Below are 19,410 nucleotides of genomic sequence, written 5' to 3'. Positions count from 1 at the left end.
CAAAAATGTTTTTTAAAGGTTTGAAAATAATGATAAAGTCTCAGCTAAATCTAAATAAAAGGGGCCGAGTTCAAAATTGGTCGATTTGGTATGGATTACCCCATATATATCTATATATGTACGTATATATTTATTAAACACCTTAAATAATAATAATAATAATTTTTAAAAATATTATTTGATAGAGTAAGGCCACTAGTATGGTAGGTGATATAAATACATTATATAAATGTTAAATGTCTAAAAGCGCCGCGGCGATTTTGTCAGTTAATAATAAAATCGAGCTGCTTTTTTTTTATATCAATTTATAACTATAAACCGCGGCTCAATACTAAACGCGTTTATCATTAATTCACAGTCAAATATGTTGGAAAATTCTCACATAAACAAATTTATATCAATATTAATAATAATAATAGTAATAGTAATAATAAAAGTATAATAACATACTCATACTTATATTCACTCACATTAGATTTAAAAGTTTATCAACGTATTTGCTTATTGTCACGGACTTGCGTTGTCAAATACCAGATCATAACATTTATTTACACACATTCTTAACGCATAACCCGCTCAATTAATTGTTTATCAGCGTAAATATTTGGATCTCAAGTATTAAAATATTCTAAACAACTACTAGCAAATACAAAATTCGTTGGAATTGTTTATCTTTCTGCACATTAATAAACCGTTTAATAAATCCCGCATCCATGTGAGGTAGCCAGAATTTCATCTGGCTCAAATTGTCCGTTACAAAGTCGATTCGTGGATTACTGCAGTCTCCGAATCGTTGGTTGAAGTAATCACCACAGTATTGATGTGGTTAATTGCAGGCTGGTTCGCTGTCAATGTTATTGATGACGTCTTTCTTATTGGTTTTGGTGAGGCCTGAAAAGTTTTTTTAAATTAATACTAAACTTACATTTTTTTTATTTTTATAATTAAGTTAATGCGAAAAACTAGCAACCTTGCAGTCACTATGTGACTGCCGTGGCTAGTGAACTAAAAAAAATTAAAATTTTGATTTATCAAAGAATGACTTTTGTTAAATTGAACTGTATTTTCTTAAATATTGACATTTTTGAAGATATAAGCTCATCCCAATGATACACTCATCAAGAACTTTCATTTGAGTACCCACATCAATTTTTCATATATTTTTCATATATTCATATATATAAATATATAAAATATATGAAAAATTGATGTGGGTACTCAAATAAAAGGTCTCGATGAGTATAATGTCGAGGTGAGCTTATATTTTTAAAAATGTCAATATTTCACAAGATATTTGTTAAATTACACTGTACTTTCTTAAATATTAACATTTTCAAAGATATAAGCTCATCCTGATGTTAGACTCATCAGGAGCTTTCATTTAAGTACCCACATGCATTTTGATATATTTTTTATATATACATGTATATAATATATATAAATATATGAAATATTGATGTGGGTACTCAAATAAAAGGTCTCGATGAGTGTAATGTCGGGGTGAGCTTATATTTTTAAAAATGTTAATAGTTCACAAGATATTTGTTAAATTGCACTGTAATTTCTTAACTATTGACATTTTTAAAGATATAAGCTCATCTCGATGATATACTCATCAAGAGCTTTCATTTGAGTACCCACATGAATTTTGATATATTTTTCATATATTCATATATATAGATATACAAAATATATGAAAAATTGATGTGGGTACTCAAATGAAAGGTCTCGGTGAGTGTAATGCCGGGGTGAGCTTATATCTTTAAAAATATCATTAGTTGAAAGATACAATGTAATTTTTTAATTATTGACATTTTTTAAGATATAAACTCATTTTGATGTTACACTAATTGAGACCTTTCATTTGAGTACCCACATGGCATTTTTTATATATTTTATATATATGGTATTTGTGAAATAGTTAAATATATAAAATATATGAAAAATTGATGTGGGTACTCATATGAAAGCTCTCGATGAGTATAATGTCGGAGTGAGCTTATATCTTCAAAAATGTCAATAGTTTACAAGATATTTGTTAAATTGCACTGTACTTTCTTAACTATTGACGTTTTTAAAGATATAAGCTCATCCTGATGTTACACTCATCAAGAGCTTTCATTTGAATACCCGCATGCATTTTGATATATTTTTCATATATATAAATATATAATATATATAAATATATGAAAAATTGATGTGGGTACTCAAATGAAAGGTCTTGATGAGTGTAATATCGAGATGAGCTTATATCATTTAAAATGTCAATATTTCATAAGACACTAGATCATTTCTCAATTATGTATCTAGAAATAGATCATTTTCTAATGCAGCCTAAATACTTATCATAATAAATTAACTACTGATGAGAATGACATAAAACTTTGAAAAGGCACAAATTCATGTCAAGACCTTTGCAATGACACTAAATTTTACTAAAAAAACCAATTTTATCTTATGACTATCTTGGAAACAAAATTTTTCTTGTTCTTCTAATAATATAGATAATTTAATAAAAAAATTACCAGGCGAATTCATAAAAGTATTTTTTTGACAATTAATTTATTGACTAATACTATATCTTGTTCAAATAATCAGCACTATTAATTTAACTGTCAAAATCATTTTACTCAAAAAAAAGCTTACCCATTCTCGCCTTAAAGGAGCTTCATCATCCGAATAGTGATCAATCTCCCCAGTTTCAGTTTCCGTCGCGACATTTCTCTTCTGGGGCTGAAGAGTAGTGTAATTCCTACACCCTCTATTAAAGTTATTAATATTTTTCTCCTCAACAATTTTATCTTGACACAGAATTTCCTGTGACTTGCTTTGCTTATTATTAGAAAAGTTAACCGAGTTCTTGTTATTATAATTAAAAGGCGGCATTCTAGAAACCCAGTGGTCTAGCCCAGAGCCAGTGGAGCTCGTCGAGGCAGCTGAAGAATTCCCCGTTGAATTACTACTTCGCCGTTGGTAGAACAACATGTAGGCCGAATTAGTAACCAGGCCAGTCTCGGTAATACCTTCTACGCGGGTGTCATCAAAGCAGTACCACTGACTATCATACGGATTTTTACAGAAGGCCGTGTAATGACCTCCTTGAAGATCTTGCCCGTGGTGATTGCAAATAGCGTAGAGGTCGTATACATTATCTTCATATTTTATCGGAGCACTGTGCTGTCTCGTTCTCGGTTTTTTCCACGGCGACCATCCAAGACTTCCCAGAGTTGCATTGTTGGTGTGATTCTGGATGCCACCGTGGGCTAAGTGTGGAGTCATATCGAACCCAAATAAAGGAAAGTCTACCAACATTGTCAACTTTGAAGTCGACTGTTGTTTCCCTTGCTGACGGAATCGCTTCAGATGAATCACCAGTATGTCAGGAAGCGACCAAAGTCCGAGTTTTTTAACAACTTCCTGCTTCTTATTGCAAGAAGGACAATGCCAAGCATCCTCAGCGCCTAGAATTTCCTCGCGAGTGTACAACTCAAAGCACTCTTCTAGAGTAACAGCGCCTCCTAGCTCCGCAGTAGTTTTAAGCTGTTTAACACTCGCGTGCTCTTCAATCTGATCTGTGTCGTCGTTAATGATACTGACTTTGGTAGCTTCATCCCACTCGAGGATCAGCTTTACGTGTTGGGGACCAGAATCATCAGCGCAGAGGGCCAACGCTTGCTCGATTTGCTCCGTGTAGAGGGGGTGTTCGACACAGGGATCTATGCAAGGGTGCTCGTCTTGGACTGGAGTCGCTGCTGGATCTGCCACGCGGATGTTGAACAGTCCGGAACTCTGGCTTGAAGTTAGCACGTCGTCGGTGAGCAAGGTGTGCATTTCTTTTAAAAGGAGCTTCTGTAAGTCTTCGTAGGAGGTTTCGCGGGATACTTGCATTGTATAAGGGCTGCCGAACCGCTCTTTCAGGTCTCCTTTTACTAGGACATTCACCCAGACCAGCAAGATGTATGCTTGCTCGGTTGGCTCTTTTAACTGTGGCAGCTCTATGCAATATAAAGGGTCGTTCTCAGTTATTACTGACAGCGGCTGACAGTCGGAAAAAGTTCTGTAAAAAATTTTCATTTTTAGAAATTTGAATAATTTAATAGTAATAATAACTATCAACACTATGTGACTGCCGTGACTTGTGAAATATATATGAATAAAATTTTGCTCTATGAAATAATGACTTTTGTTAAATTGCACTGTACTTTCTTAACGATTGACGGTTTTAAAGATATAAGCTCATTCCGATGATACACTCATCAAGAGCTTTCATTTGAGTACCCACATGCATTTTGATATATTTTTCATATATACATATATATATATATAAATATATGAAAAATTGATGTGGGTACTCAAATGAAAGGTCTCGATAAGTGTAGCGTCGGGGTGAGCTTATATCTTTAAAAGTGTCAATAGTTCACAAGATACAAGGTCGTTTCTTAATTATGTTAAATTGCACTGTACTTTCTTAACTATCGACGTTTTTAAAGACAGAAATCCATGATGACGTCACACTCATCAAGAGCTTTCATTTGAGTACCCACATGCATTTTCATATATTTTTTATATATACATATATCTATACTAATAAATGGAGAGCCGGTTTTTTTGTCCGGTTATACTGCGAAAACTACTGAACCGATCGGAATAATACTGATGCCATAAGATGTAGCGTGTTTTGGAGAAGGTTTTAGTATATGACATGTTGGTGATTACTTATCCGGAAGCTATATTTTTTTGACTTAGAAATAATGAATTTTTATTGTAACTAAATTTATTCTATTCGATTGTCATTTGTTTAAAATAAATTTTTTTATTCGATTGGTTATGTTTATATACTAAGCAGATTTCTTCACTTATGAGACCGGCGATTTCTTTAACTGAAACTCTCAATGCTCATTACAAATTGCACGACTCATGATGCGAAGCATCAGAGAGTGCTTTACGATCGAAAAATTTTTTTCGCCTCATTTTGGCGGCTATTTTGTTTTCATATAAATTATTATTCATTTTTGTAAGAAAGATACGGGAATTTTATAATGATTGCACATTGAAAGTTACAATAAATATTGGCTAGAATAATTACATGTATAAAAGGTGCATGCCAATTCGATAGAATTGGGAATCTGTGCAGGTCAAAACAATACTCTAATTAAATTTCAAGTCTAGATCTAAAAATGCAATTCTATAAAGCGCCCAGCGGAGCGGGCGAGTAACGGCTAGTATATATATTAATATATAAATATATGAAAAATTGATGTGGGTACTCAAATGAAAGGTCTCGATGAGTGTAATGTCGGGATGAGCTTATATCTTTAAAAATGTCAATAGTTCACAAGATACAAGGTCATTACTTAATCATTGATATTTTTAAAAATATAAGCTCATCCTGATGTTACACTCATCAAGAGCTTTCGTTTGAGTACCCACATGCATTTTGATATATTTTTCATATATACATATATATAATATATAATATATATAAATATATGAAAAATTGATGTGGGTACTCAAATGAAAGGTCTTGATGAGTGTAACATCGGGATGAGCTTATATCTTTAAAAATGTCAATAGTTCACAAGATACAAGGTCATTTCTTAATTATGTATCTAGAGATAGAACATTTTTGAATGCAGCCTAAATAATTATCATAATAACTTGACTATCGGTAAAAATGATATGAAACCTTGAAAATGAACAAATTCAAGTTAAGACCTTTGTAATGACACTAAATTTTACTAAAAAAAAACAAATTTTATCATATAACTATTCTGGAGACAAAGTTATTCTTATTCTCTTAATAATATAGATAATAATAATGTTTATTGTTATTATTATTATTTTAGCACAAACAGCAATTGAAATTCTATAAAAATAAAATAACTTGATAGCAAATAAAAATTGAATAGAATATAAATGGATGATAATTTACCGATGGAAGCCTTCATCGTGGACTTCAGTAAGCAGCATGTGGCTCTCGTCAATGCCGGTATCACTAGCTAGGATCTCCCTCAGCTCTTTAACATTCGCCATTTGATTAGCACTGACCCCGATTCTAACTTGCCGAGGCTGTTGCGAAGTGTACAAAACATTGACGTACAAATTTATTTGACGGTGCTGCTGAGGAACTGGGACTGAGACGCAAAGAAAAGGGTCGAATGTGTTGGATTGTCGGCGACAACTTGGGCATGTTAGGCTTGAACGAAATTGCGCCTGGAATATTGCATGGACAAACGAGTGATTGCACCTCTCATGGTTTGCTAGCGTCTCGTAAGCTACTTGCTCATCTGGTCGACCAAAGGAATTCTGAAACAATTTATTTTACTATTACTATAAACTTTGATAGAATCTAGGTATTGGTAAGTTATATAATTTGAGGTAACAATCATTTGTTGCAATCCGATAATGCATGAAAAATTTTAATCAATAACAATACTGATAATTTTAAAACTTCACCGCATATCAGAACACATTTATAAAAAAAAATTTTATCTTTAACATTAAAATTTTTATCAGCACTTGATTTTACCGTAGATTAATTAACAAAATATTTACAAATAAAAAGTCAAAGATTTTAATAATTCCGAGTATTACCTCTTGAATAATAAACTTTTTTTAATCATAAATAAATAGTTTAGAAAATTTAATAATTTTTTTTGTTAAAAAAAAAAAATAAAGATTATTTTGAATGATTTCCAGAAAGATTAAAACAATAATAGTTATAAAAAAAAAAATTAATTTTAATGTAAAAAAAAATTTCGGGTGCTTGATATCAATTGCAAATATTTTATTAGTAGATACTTATAAAAATAAAGTTATAAAAATATCTTAAAAAGCAATATACGTTTTTTTTTTACAATGACAAAAATGAATTAAAACAAATCTATCATCATTTTAAATCGATTGAAAATCATTCAAAATTATTTTAATTTTAAACCAATTGATATAAAGATAATTTTATCAAAAATTGCGTAAGCTTACATTTAAAGAAAACTGCAATTGAAATTTTTTTTGTTTTTAATATTTTCTTTATACTTATTTATTTGCTAAAAAAACCATAAAAATTGTCTACTGTTTTCAATATCATTATCGTCGGTGTATCTTTAACCCCTGAAATGATTTTTTATTATCCTAACAATCCTGATTAGAGCTTCACACGGGACGAGAGTATCAAAAATCTCGTCTCGGCTCATCAATTCCGAAAAAATTAAGTCTCGTTCGAGTCTCGGTCTCATCTCGTCTCGCTTAGTACTAAATATTGAGAATAAATATCATATGAAATGAAAAATAAATAATAAATAATTTTTTTTAACTATTTTCAAAACGCTATATTATAAACATGGCCAAGGAACTCCTTTTGGAGTCAAATTAATTCCAGACTAATTCTATTTAATTGAATAAATTAATTATCTTTCCTTCTTTAGAATCCTGATAAATTTCAACGGATAAACTATATGTTATTATTAATTTTTAAAATATGAAATTATCAATTTTCTCATCTTTCGTTTCCTTTAAAATTATACACTGATAGAAGGATTTTTTAGTATTTAAAAAGATTTCTTTGTATTTAAGAAATCATTTCTTAGTGTTTAAAAAATATTTCTTAGTATTTAAGAAATATTTCTTAAATACTAAGAAATATAAACACTAATAAATATTTCTTAAATACAAAGAAATATTTTTTAAATGCTAAGAAATGATTTCTTAAATACAAAGAAATCTTCTTAAATGCTAAGAAATCCTTCTATCAGTGTAAATTTATACATTATGTATTTTCTTCTTTTTTTTTATTGTAATACCATAGATGTATATTGCCGATTGGCGTTTTCTAAATAAATAAATAAATAAATTATACAACAATATTTTTACATATACATAAATTATTTAATTTTTAACATTCTTAATTTTATCTTTTAAATTACACCTATTACACCAGAATACTAAGATAAAATTATTAAATTTGTGCACTGATAGAAAAATTAAGTTGACTCAAGAGCCAAAATCTTGAACCAAAAAAATTTTCTTAGACCGAAAATAATTTCTCTACTCAAGAATTTATTCTCTTGACTCAAGAAAATCATTTTCTTCAAAGTGGTATTTTTGGTTCAAAATTTTGGCTCTTAATTTTCTTATCAGACGGCAAAAGTGTTAATATAAAATCGTTGAAAATTACGTTTAAAGATTCTGTTAAGTAAATAGATAGATAGATAAGTAAATAAATACAGGTCAAGCTATTAACAAAAGCATGTTTAAAAACAAAATTTTTATAATTAAATCTCAGACATAAAAATCTTTATCGTATCGGCGCTAGATCTTACCAGTGATTAATTAGCAAAATATTTAAAAATGAAAAGTCAAAGATTTCTCAATAACTAAGTAAGTGTATTATCTTTTAAAACAAAAACTTCGTGTAAAAATGCACCCGGTAATCTTCCCCTCATTCATTCGGCTCAGTTGTTATCTTTATATCCCGAGAATCTATATTTATTTTTTGTATCCGGCTGACGTGAGTAGTGCCGGCATAAACCTCAACATGTTACCGATTTATCAACTCTATTGTTTCAGAGATCATTTGTATTTTTTTTATCTGTACTTATATACATAGACACAATTTACATAGACTTCCGTGTCATCGTAAATGTGCCGTCTGACAGACAAATATTTGTCACGCGTACTATTGTAATATCCCGGTCGTTCTGCTACACACCCACAATACAATTACAATTACAATAATGTGAAACTATTTCAAGGTTTAACTAGATACGGAAACGGAAGGAAAAAATTCACTTACGCAACAACTGAATCAGCGTTTAATTGAAACGTAATTACATATTCTGACACTAATAGACCTTTATGTTCTATTAATTAATTTTTAATCATAAATTTAATCTAATCTAATAATAATTTTGTCAACTTTGTAATCAAGGTTTGTTATATAATTATTTATTTATTAATTGTTAATTATGTTTTAACCATAGAGATTATTCCATTTTTAGAGCGCTAATTCATTGCAAGAGATGCTGTTATGTAGCATACAATGTTTTGTCGAGCATATAGAGCAAGTAATACTATGACAACATCGAATTATCGACTTTTCTCTTGAGAGTCTAGAACGCATGTGAAGAGCCGTATGATGCGCTGATGGGCTGCAGTGCTAGTGGGCTTCATCTAATTTAATTACAATCGGTTATCGAGTCATTGTCATGTGATACGTCCTTGAATCATTCTCATTTTAGGGTATCGCTTGAATATTACTAAATTGCTGTCTAATGTCAGAAATAAGACATTTTTTTAAAATTAATTTACTCTAAATCAATAAGTGGTTATTGAACCACTTTATCAAAAATAAACATCACAATATTTGCATTTATTTTTGTCTACAAACAAAATATTTATTTTAAATTTAGTCAGTGGTTTCCAACAAAATTCAATTTTTTTAAAACAAATATTTACTTTTCACATTTTTAATACAGCTTATTAAAACTTTAAGTGACTTATAATTTAATTATTTTTTGCTAGCTGTCAATTGCTTGCTTCGCTGGACTTGAGTTTGAATTTTTTTGTGTTTAAGTAAAAAAATTTTTCAACTTTTCATCATCCTTTATCCGCAATTCTGTACTTAAAGACGTTTATAAGCGTTTATAATTTTTTATTAACTCGGATAAATAGTGTCAACATTATCGAAATTCTTTATAAGTTGGTCTTGAAAAATAAAAAAGATCTTAAGTTCTGTACATTGTCATCTCTGTAGACGTAATCAAGATCGAATTCAACTTGAAATACATCAAATTAGTCAATCTATAATCTAATTATTACGTTTTATTTACTTAACTAAATCAAGTAACATATTATAATGAAAACTTATTATGTTCTCAACTAAAAAAATATCGACATAATATTATCAATTTAAAAGATTAACTGGGAAACTATACATTTTATGATAATAATTTAATGTCTATTGGTTAAATAGTTTTTTTTGATTAGACATGTCTAAGAATCTTCTCTTCATTTGTTAATATAGATTTCGTGAAGATATATTTAATAATTAATAATTATTCAGCAGTAATATGTATAAAAAACAGAGATTTTCCGAAAAGATCTATTTTGTCAGTAAAACGGAGCATTTAAAGGTTATGACATGACCTGCAGAATGACAGTGAGGTTAATCAAACCTAAAATGTGCTAAAGGAACGTCAGAAAACGGTTAATAATTGAATTTTTTACTGTGAGCGTGCCAAAGACCTCCGGCGAGGTTCTTATTCTACCACTTTTACTAGCTCTCAGCTCATGTATGCTTATACAACCTATTTTTCCGACTTTTTATCGCTACTATTCCGGTGCAAGTTTCATAAATGCGCAAGATTCAAGATAAGAGATACAAAAAACATGATTTCTGTTATTGCTACAATTCACGTAAAAGTCGAAATTGTTACATTGAAGAAAAAAAAATATTCTAATACAGAGATTGACATTGAATGCAAATTATTTAATGAAGTAATATTTAGGGTTTAATTCAACTAATTAACATTAATAAATTACTGTTAACTTGTTCGGAATGAAATTGACCTAGTAAATTTATGAAGACGAAAATGAAATTGACCTCGATGAAATTTTAAACTCTCACATGAATATTAACTTAAAAAGTAAAATTTAATTACAAGTGATTTTATATCAAAATATTAAATCTTTTTTAAAGCGACTTCTTTTTATATTTAATTACACCATGCACTGAAGATTAATTTATAAATTTTCTTCTCTAGAATAAATATCATTAAAATTTCTAAACTTCAGCTTTATCATTTCTTCAAAAGTTTTTTTTATTTTTATAACTTCTGCTGATTAAACTTAATACATAAAAACCTTGAAGAAATTATGATCATGCTCATACTATAAGTACTGCACTATATCTGAATTGAAGCATCTCGAAATAACCTCCGTTATAGGTCTAATTAATAAAAAAAAAAGCCTGCAATAATGACAATGAATATCAAACGTCCTCATTATATAAATACCAAATGAATGTCTGGTATCTTATCGTTAGGCGAGACAATGCTTGATGACTAGTAGTTGGCATTATAAATAAAAATAAAAATAAAAATAAAAAATGAAATACTGAGCAAGCTCAGCATAGTATTATATCTTAATTTTGCGTTTTCAGCAGCTTTGATAATATACTATTATTATTATTATTATATCTTGCATTATAGTATTATTATAATAGGGTATAAAACCCGTGCTTATACCGAACTATTTGATATCCAGCAAATGCAAGCATTAATTAATGCTGAGCGCACAGTCCGTGAAAATTTCACGTCTTACAACTCAGCTACACTAACATTGGAGAAAGTGCTTTTAGAATTTTTTATTGTTCTTTTTATTACAGTACTCAACTGTACTGTATTATTGTACGATTCATACTATGAAGAAATAAAGAAATTGAAGAAATTGGCCGTGTTCAAGTTTACTAATACATCATGTTTATAAACTTAATGGGAATTTTAGATCTTGTTAACATGTAATTATATTCACGCTTGAGAATATTCATAGGTTAACATTAGATACTATGAAGCGAAGGAAGGTCATTAGGTTAAAAGTAGTAAATTTTAACGCAGCCATTGCCTCGGTTCAAGTTTAATGTTTTTGGCAGATCTTACACTAAAAAAAAAAAATTAACTTGAATCAAGACAAAAAAGTAAAATTTATGTAAACCAAGAAAAATTTTTAAGTTGAATAATTTTTTTACTCAAATGAAGAATATAAAATTCTTCAAAATTATTTGGTAATTATTTACAAGTGGGATCAACTCCATTTTGGGCTATAACTAGGTGAAAAATTAACATTTTCAAATTTTTTTTTATTCTGCTTGTTTTTACGGCGCATTTATGATAAAAATGTCGTGAAAGAAAAAAATAAAAATTTCGACAGCTTTTTTGACTTCAAAAGTTGGAAAAAATTTTGGCTCTCATGTTTTTATATATATATATATATATATATATATATATATATATATATATATATATATATATATATATATATATATATATATATATATACATATATATATATTTATATATATATTTATATATATAGATATATATATATTTTTTTTGAAATTACATAAAAAAACGAACAATAAAAAAACAAATTGAAAATCACAATTTTCTAAAAAATTTGTTAAAATTATGATAATTAACTTTTTTTTTTTAATTGTTCATTTTTTTATATATATTGTTCAAAAAAATAAAAATTAAAATGATGAACCCCACTTGTAAATATTTACCAATTATTTTCTTGATTTAAGTTAATTTAATTTAATTTTTTTTTTTTTTTTTCAATTGTTACATTAATATTTACTTCACTAGAACGGCTGCCCAATTTCAAAACACAGTAACTGACAATTTTAAGATTATTTAAAAATTTTTCTTATTAAAAAAAAGTTTGCGCGCCAAATTGATAAAAAATTTGATTTCTGAATAGAAAATACTTGAATATAAATACTTTTAAGAAAAAAGACTTGAAATTAAGGTCTAAAAGTTATAAAAAATGCAGCAATACTAAAAAAAATTAGGTATAAACATTTTGCAGTTACTGTGTTTTAAACTTAATTATTATAAAAAAGAAAATTTTTAAAAATTCCACATAAAGATTTTTAAAACTTATGAATGCGATTTTTTAGTAAATTTTTTTTTCTAATTTATTTTTCAAACAAAATCAAAAATGTCCAAATCTCTGCTGATTTTAGTAATAGTTTAATATTCAATAAACTTGAACGTAGCAATTTACATTGTAAATTTGAACTTTTAGACAGTGTTATTTTTAAAAATGAAAATTTTGTCAGAATTTACAGAATAAATTATGCATAAATATTGAATAATTATTCAAAAATATATAAATACATGACAAATATATGATTAGACCTAACTAAACAGGCAGTATCAAGTTTGATGAACAGGAGATAATTGATCCGACGAGACACTTGTGGCATCGTATGCGCAACCTACCTCGAAGGCTATATACTACATCACACGCATTATAATCAGACTAAATGTTGTGTGTATCAGATTTCTCAACTCATATTTATCAAGTAAACATATTGACATTCTTTTCAAACATATTGTCTACTCTTTTAAACTGATGGTCATTGTATTTAAAGTAATTTTATTTTTCAACAAATTTTTTATCCTAACACTTTAAATTTATTTTTGTTTCAGATAAATTGAACAATTTTATAAATATATAAATCGATAAGTGGGTTTTTAACGGTAATTTTATTACAGGTGTAATAAATTTATTTTAAATAATTAAAATCAAAATATAATTTTGACTTTTCATGAAAAATAATTAGTTTATTTTTCTTCTTTAAAAATGGTTATATATTTAGGTAATTACGGTTAATAATGGTGGAAATAGAGTTAAATTTAAATAATATAACAGTACAATAAATGTGTGACGACATGAAATAACAGAACATCGGTTTGGAGAACACGAGGAACTTGTTGATTGGCTCCGGTGAATCGCGCGCTCCAAGGTTACAGGTCCCTTCCTCACTTTATTCACATCACTTGCTTACTATAATACTACACATTTATTGTAAAAAAGAAATAAAAGCCAACACTCGACTAAACTTTCGAGTGGTGTTTGATCTAAAAATAGATTTATTGATAACGAAACACCTATCAGGCTCTAAGCTCCGATAATTTAGACATTAATTTACCGCTTACTAGCATAAATTATAATATTAATCCTAAATACTGAGCTTTTGAAAAAAAAATATATCAACAGTTTGATATGATAGGAAGGACATAAACAATAAAAAAAAAAAAAAAAAAAAAAAAAAAAAAACAGAAAGTATAATGACCCTGACCGAGTTTTCTCAAAATTCCGGGTCGTGATTATTATTCATTGCAGCTAATCGCTTGAGTGTTTAAACACTAAACCTTTGAGTGTTATTTGTTAAATAAAAATTTATTATTGTAGTTAGAGGTAAAAAGGCCTGTTTGTTTCCTAAGCGATAAATTAACAATAAGAATAAATATTTAGCCATCTGGATTTAAAAAAAAATTTAAATATATGGTTTACTTTTGATTTAAAATTTAAATAAGTAAATAATTGAAAAGTTGGAAATTTTATCATTTTTTTTTTCTATTTAAAATGAAAAATAGTAACAAAATCTTTGAATTTTAAAATTTAATTAGAAATTACTTAAATTAATCGTTTTTTTTTAAATTGTTAATTAATTAATTTAAAATAAAAAGTGGTAAAAAAAATTTTGAACTTTAAAATTTAATTAGAAATTATTTGAATTAATCATTTTTTTAAACACATCAATAAAACTGGCTTAATTAATGATATTTTTTGTTAAATGGTTAGTTAATTTAAAATAAAAAATTTTAATAATTTAAAAAAAAAATTTATAATTGATATTTTTTTCTATTTAAAATGAAAAATACTAAAAAAATCTTTGAATTTTTTAATTTTGTTAGAAATTATTTAAATTAATTATTTTTTTAAACACATTAACAGAAGTTGCTTAATTAATCTCATTTTTTGTTAAATTGTTAATTAATTGATTTAAAATAAAAAAAATTTTAATAATTTAAAAGTTACATTTTTAAAAAAAAAAAAAATTTGGAATTGATATTTTTTTCTATTTAAAATAAAAAATAGTAAAAAAATTTTTGAGCTTTAAAATTTAATTAGAAATTATTTAAATTAATCATTTTTTTAAACACATCAATAAAATTGACTTAATTAATCATATTTTTTGTTAAATGGTTAATGTATTAATTCAAAATAAAAAAAAAATTTAATAATTTAAAATTTACATTTAAAAAATAGTTTTATAATAAATTTTTTTTGTTTAATTGAAAAATGGTAAATAGAAAAAAAAATCTTCGAACTTTAAAATGATGTATTGTCAGTAATGACAGTTATTTACTTGCATAATTACTTCTAATAATAGCTAATCGGTGTCGTATTAGTCTTGATCGTAAAAATAAATAATAACAAAAATAGTAGACAGGAAATTTTTTGTTTTAAACAAATTACATATTGTTAGAGAAAATAATTCTAGGTCATATTATCCTCTGCAAAAAACCAGACAATGAATTAATTTATTTTTAAAAAAACTAGTAAACACTTTTTTTTATTGAGGATGAAAATTGTTGAGAATTTCTTTATGTATAAGTTAAAAACAAAAATATTAAAATTAATTTTTTCAATTAAAAATATCTACCAAAAAAATCGTGTAAATATTATCAGAAATAATTAAAAAATATTTTTCCATCATGCAATATTATAATTTCCAACTCATTCATTGTTGAATTGAAACCTATCCCCACAAACACGCCAGAAAAAAATATATAAATACAAGCCGTCAGAATAAATAATTTACGCTCATATTACAATGTATTGACTTGAGCGACACTTAAGTTGAGCCATGATGATTCACATTCTACAAATGCAGTCATTCTCCTCAGTCCTCCGCACTATTACGTCATTTGTTATCGTAATATTCGTTTAACAAAAACAATCAACGTAGCCTGGCATTAAATTACACTAACACAAAAATCTGTGTATTGCCTAGACGGAAAAAACAAGATTACACTGAATATCATCCCAGATTACATACTTTAAGTGAAAAAAAAATTTCAGATAGTAGCTATGAAAATTAATGTAGCACATATTTAATAATTTTAAAAATTTTATAACAAATAAATTATGGCAAAAAAAAATAAGAAAAAAAATTGACATTTAGAAATTTAAAAAAATAAAAAATGCAATTTTTTAAAAATATTTTTTTGAAAAAAATCTTTTTGTTAAATAAAATTAAAATATTGTCAAGTGACAGCTAACTTGAATGTCATATAGTAGATAGTATAATCCAGATATTACGCAGTATAATCTGGATTTATCTAGCTACTATCTGAAATTTTTTTTCACTGCAGATATCACTGAGTATAATCTGGGATGATATCAAGTGTCATCTTGTTCTTTCCATGTAGACTTTGAAACTAATGAAAATTAATTTAGCGTATATTTAATAATTTTCAGAACTTTTGTTAACAAATTAAATTATAGCAAAAAAAATAAGAAAAAGAATTGCCATGTAGAAATTTTTTAAAATAAAAAATGCAATTTTTTTAAAAATAACTTTTTAGAATTAATTTAATTATTAAATAAAATTAAAAATTTTCAAGTGACAGCTAACTTGAATGTCATATAGTATCTAGTATAATCCAGATATTACACAATATAATCTGGATTTTTCTAGCTATTATCTAACATTTTTTTTCACTACAGATATCACTGAGTATAATCTGTGATAATATCCAGTCTTATCTTCTTTTCGTGTATAATAATTTTTAGAACTTTTGTTAACAAAATAAATTACGGCAAAAAAAATAAGAAAAAAAAATTGCCATGTAGAAATTTTTAAAAGTAAAAAATGCAATTTTTGAAAAATAATTTTTGTTAAATAAAATTAAAAAATTGTCAAGTGACAGCTAACTTGAATGTCATATAATAGACAGTATAATCCAGATTACAACGAATATAATCCAGATATCACACAATATAATCCAGATTACAATGAGTATAATCCAGATATTACGCAGTATAATCTGGATTTTTTCAGCTACTATCTAACATTTTTTTTTCACTACAGATATCACTGAGTATAATCTGTGATAATATCCAGTGTCATCTTGTTTTTTTCATGTAGACTTAAAAACTAATGAAAATTAATCTAGCAGATATTTAATAATTTTTATAACTTTTTTTAATAAAATAAATTATGGCAAAAAAAATTGACATGTAGAAATTTTTAAAAATTAAAAATGCAATTTTTTTAAAAATAAATTTTTATATTAGAATTAATTTAATTATTAAATAAAATTAAAAATTGATCAGCTAACTTTAATGTCATTTAAAACTACCGAAGATATTTTAAAATTAATCATACCTAAATCTTTAACAGATTAATTTAAAATATCTACAACAACAACAACAACAACAATAATAATCATAATCATAATAATTAAAATAACAAAATAAATACCTTAATAATCTTGTATTTCTTCTTAGTAGCCTGATTGAGGTCCTCGTGAACTTTATCCAGTAGCCAAAGAAGAAATTCCTGAGCGTCATGCTGCAAATTGCCTCGGTACTGACTACCATATTTATCAACAACACTCTTGAAAGCAGTGCTCATTTCAGGATCGTATTGACAGCTCCATATTGCCTTTAAGAGTAGCGCTAATTGCTCTGTGATTTCGCCCTTGGTGCCATATTTCTTCGAGTTAAGTTTATTTCTTCTCGAGAGATCTTCCTTGTACTGGTCCAGGACGAAATACTCAGCCAGGATGTCAGTGTGGGAGAGACACTGAAGAACAGCATTCATGAAGCACGTGTTACCATGATTTCTCAGGCCAATCACTCCAGGAACACGATCTGGGGGAATATGGGCCGGTCTAGGAGGTGGAACACGAATATCGTTGACACTGGACTTGAACTCGTCGTGCCTGGGAACTTTGTGATTCTGCACACCGACATTAGACATACGCTGGACCATCTTATTGATTATTTTCTTCAAAGAAGGCGGACGGAATATCTTTTTGTTGGTGTGATGCCTATCCGGATAATTTAAATTACCATCTGTAATTTTAATCTGACTATTAATCTCTACCTGGATAGAAGTATTATTGCGGGTATTTTCCCGCGCACTTGTCACATTATTTATGTTGGAGCCGTCCTTGGAATCACGCAACTTAAACTTCCGACGAGACATCCTGGTTGCGTTCTGAAATTGATTTTTAGTTAATGTAAGTGTTCGCTTTAATTGGGAATTAGTATCGCGATTTTTAGTCTCGGGTATAACCTCTCCCACACCCAGCTCGCCCTCGGACACAGATTTCATCACCGGGCTTATTTTCTCAATACTCATTTCTTTCCACTGTCACCGGGGAAGGGATGCTCAACTTTTTTTTTACTTAATAATCATTTATCAGCGCACTTTTTTATAACTTTTAGTTTATTCCATCACATAGTGGTAATTGTTGAGGTAATTATTGACGGATTGTAAAGTATCTAACTAACGATTCGGGGTATATATTTAATAGTCTTGTATGTACGGCAGCCATTTGCCACTAACACTGAAAAGACATCATGAGACAACACTTGCACGATTTCACTTGCTGAAGCGACCTCATAGTTGTAGTTTGTATAGTGTGACTCCTTTTACTGCCGCAGCGCTGTCGATCAAACTCTGTACACGTAACTGTTGATAAGGTAAATTTACTGCAACTGATATATAATTTTTAATAATTTAAGGTATTACCCTCGCGACTTCCGTCGTCAAAAGTTTATGCCAGAGTGTACGGTACACATACCAGATAGCCATTATTGACAAGCTTAAAACTTTTTGCTGTTTATGTACTTATTTCAGCCAATCACGAAGGAGATACTGATCGTTTGAAAAGTCTGGCAACACTGCCCCTGATAGCCATCTTAACTTAAACTTTTATTCAATCTACTGCCGAAATTTGTAGCCAACTTGATGAAAAAAGTTGCAAACCAAACGTTTTTACTTAAGTTGTCTACAAGTTACAGTGCAATTTGACGTCAAGACTTGCAGTACAAGTATTTTATTCAAGTTGTAGTAAAATTGTAGTACAATTTAACTAAAAGTTCGGTGTTAACTTGTATTCAAATTGGGGCTGTAAATTGCATTCAATTTGTTTACAACTATTGTACTATAAAAATTTACGGCAAACTTGATGTCAAGTTAACTGTAACTGCTGAAATGCAACTACTTTTAATCAAAGCGTGGCTATCAGGGGCGTGAGCGTTAAGATATTTTATAGTGGTTATACTGTAGGGTTGCGGTCAACCAGTCAGATCGACAGCATTCCGAATTATCAAAACTTTAGAAAATTAAAAATTCCGCTACATTCAAAGTTTATAAAATACATTAACTTAAATATAATACCAGCCGAAAAACAATTTTGCAAATTATAAAATACCGAGCTATCGAATATAAGTAAACATAAATCTTATATTCCTCAAGAGTTAAAATTGATTTAATTTCGAAAAAAGTTCGTTCCGACGTATATTCATCCGAATACTCATCCACACGAATAATGATTCGGCCGAAAATTACTCATCCAAATAACTATATATTTACATTTTTCGGCTAAATGAGTGTTCCTCTGTTCATTCATTCTGGCGTAAAAATTTTCGTTATTATGTTTTTTAATTTATTGAGACTTTGTGACTTTGAAAGATTCTATTAATATAATTTTAGTTTTTTCATTATTCAAGTTTATATTTTTCGAAATTTTAAAATTTGTAAAATTAATTATTTTAAATTATATTTTATATTTACTTTCTAAGTTCTAGAAATTTATTAAT

General features: G+C 27.9%; 1 protein-coding gene across 1 annotated transcript; it reads right to left on the bottom strand.

Annotated features, from left to right (window-relative positions):
- On the bottom strand, window positions 1-18,190 carry LOC123264789 (ubiquitin carboxyl-terminal hydrolase 31-like). Its single transcript, XM_044728273.1, has 4 exons — window positions 17,060-18,190; window positions 5,933-6,306; window positions 2,647-4,057; window positions 1-891 (listed from the first exon to the last, which is right to left on the bottom strand). The coding sequence occupies exons 1-4, from the start codon at window positions 17,942-17,944 to the stop codon at window positions 754-756; spliced, it is 2,808 nt and encodes a 935-aa protein (XP_044584208.1). The 5' UTR covers window positions 17,945-18,190; the 3' UTR covers window positions 1-753.
- Window positions 18,191-19,410: the final 1,220 nt, after the last annotated feature.

Source organism: Cotesia glomerata, linkage group LG5, assembly GCF_020080835.1.
Source record: "Cotesia glomerata isolate CgM1 linkage group LG5, MPM_Cglom_v2.3, whole genome shotgun sequence".
Lineage (NCBI taxonomy): Eukaryota > Metazoa > Arthropoda > Insecta > Hymenoptera > Braconidae > Cotesia > Cotesia glomerata.
This window is presented reverse-complemented; position numbering and strand designations above follow the sequence as displayed.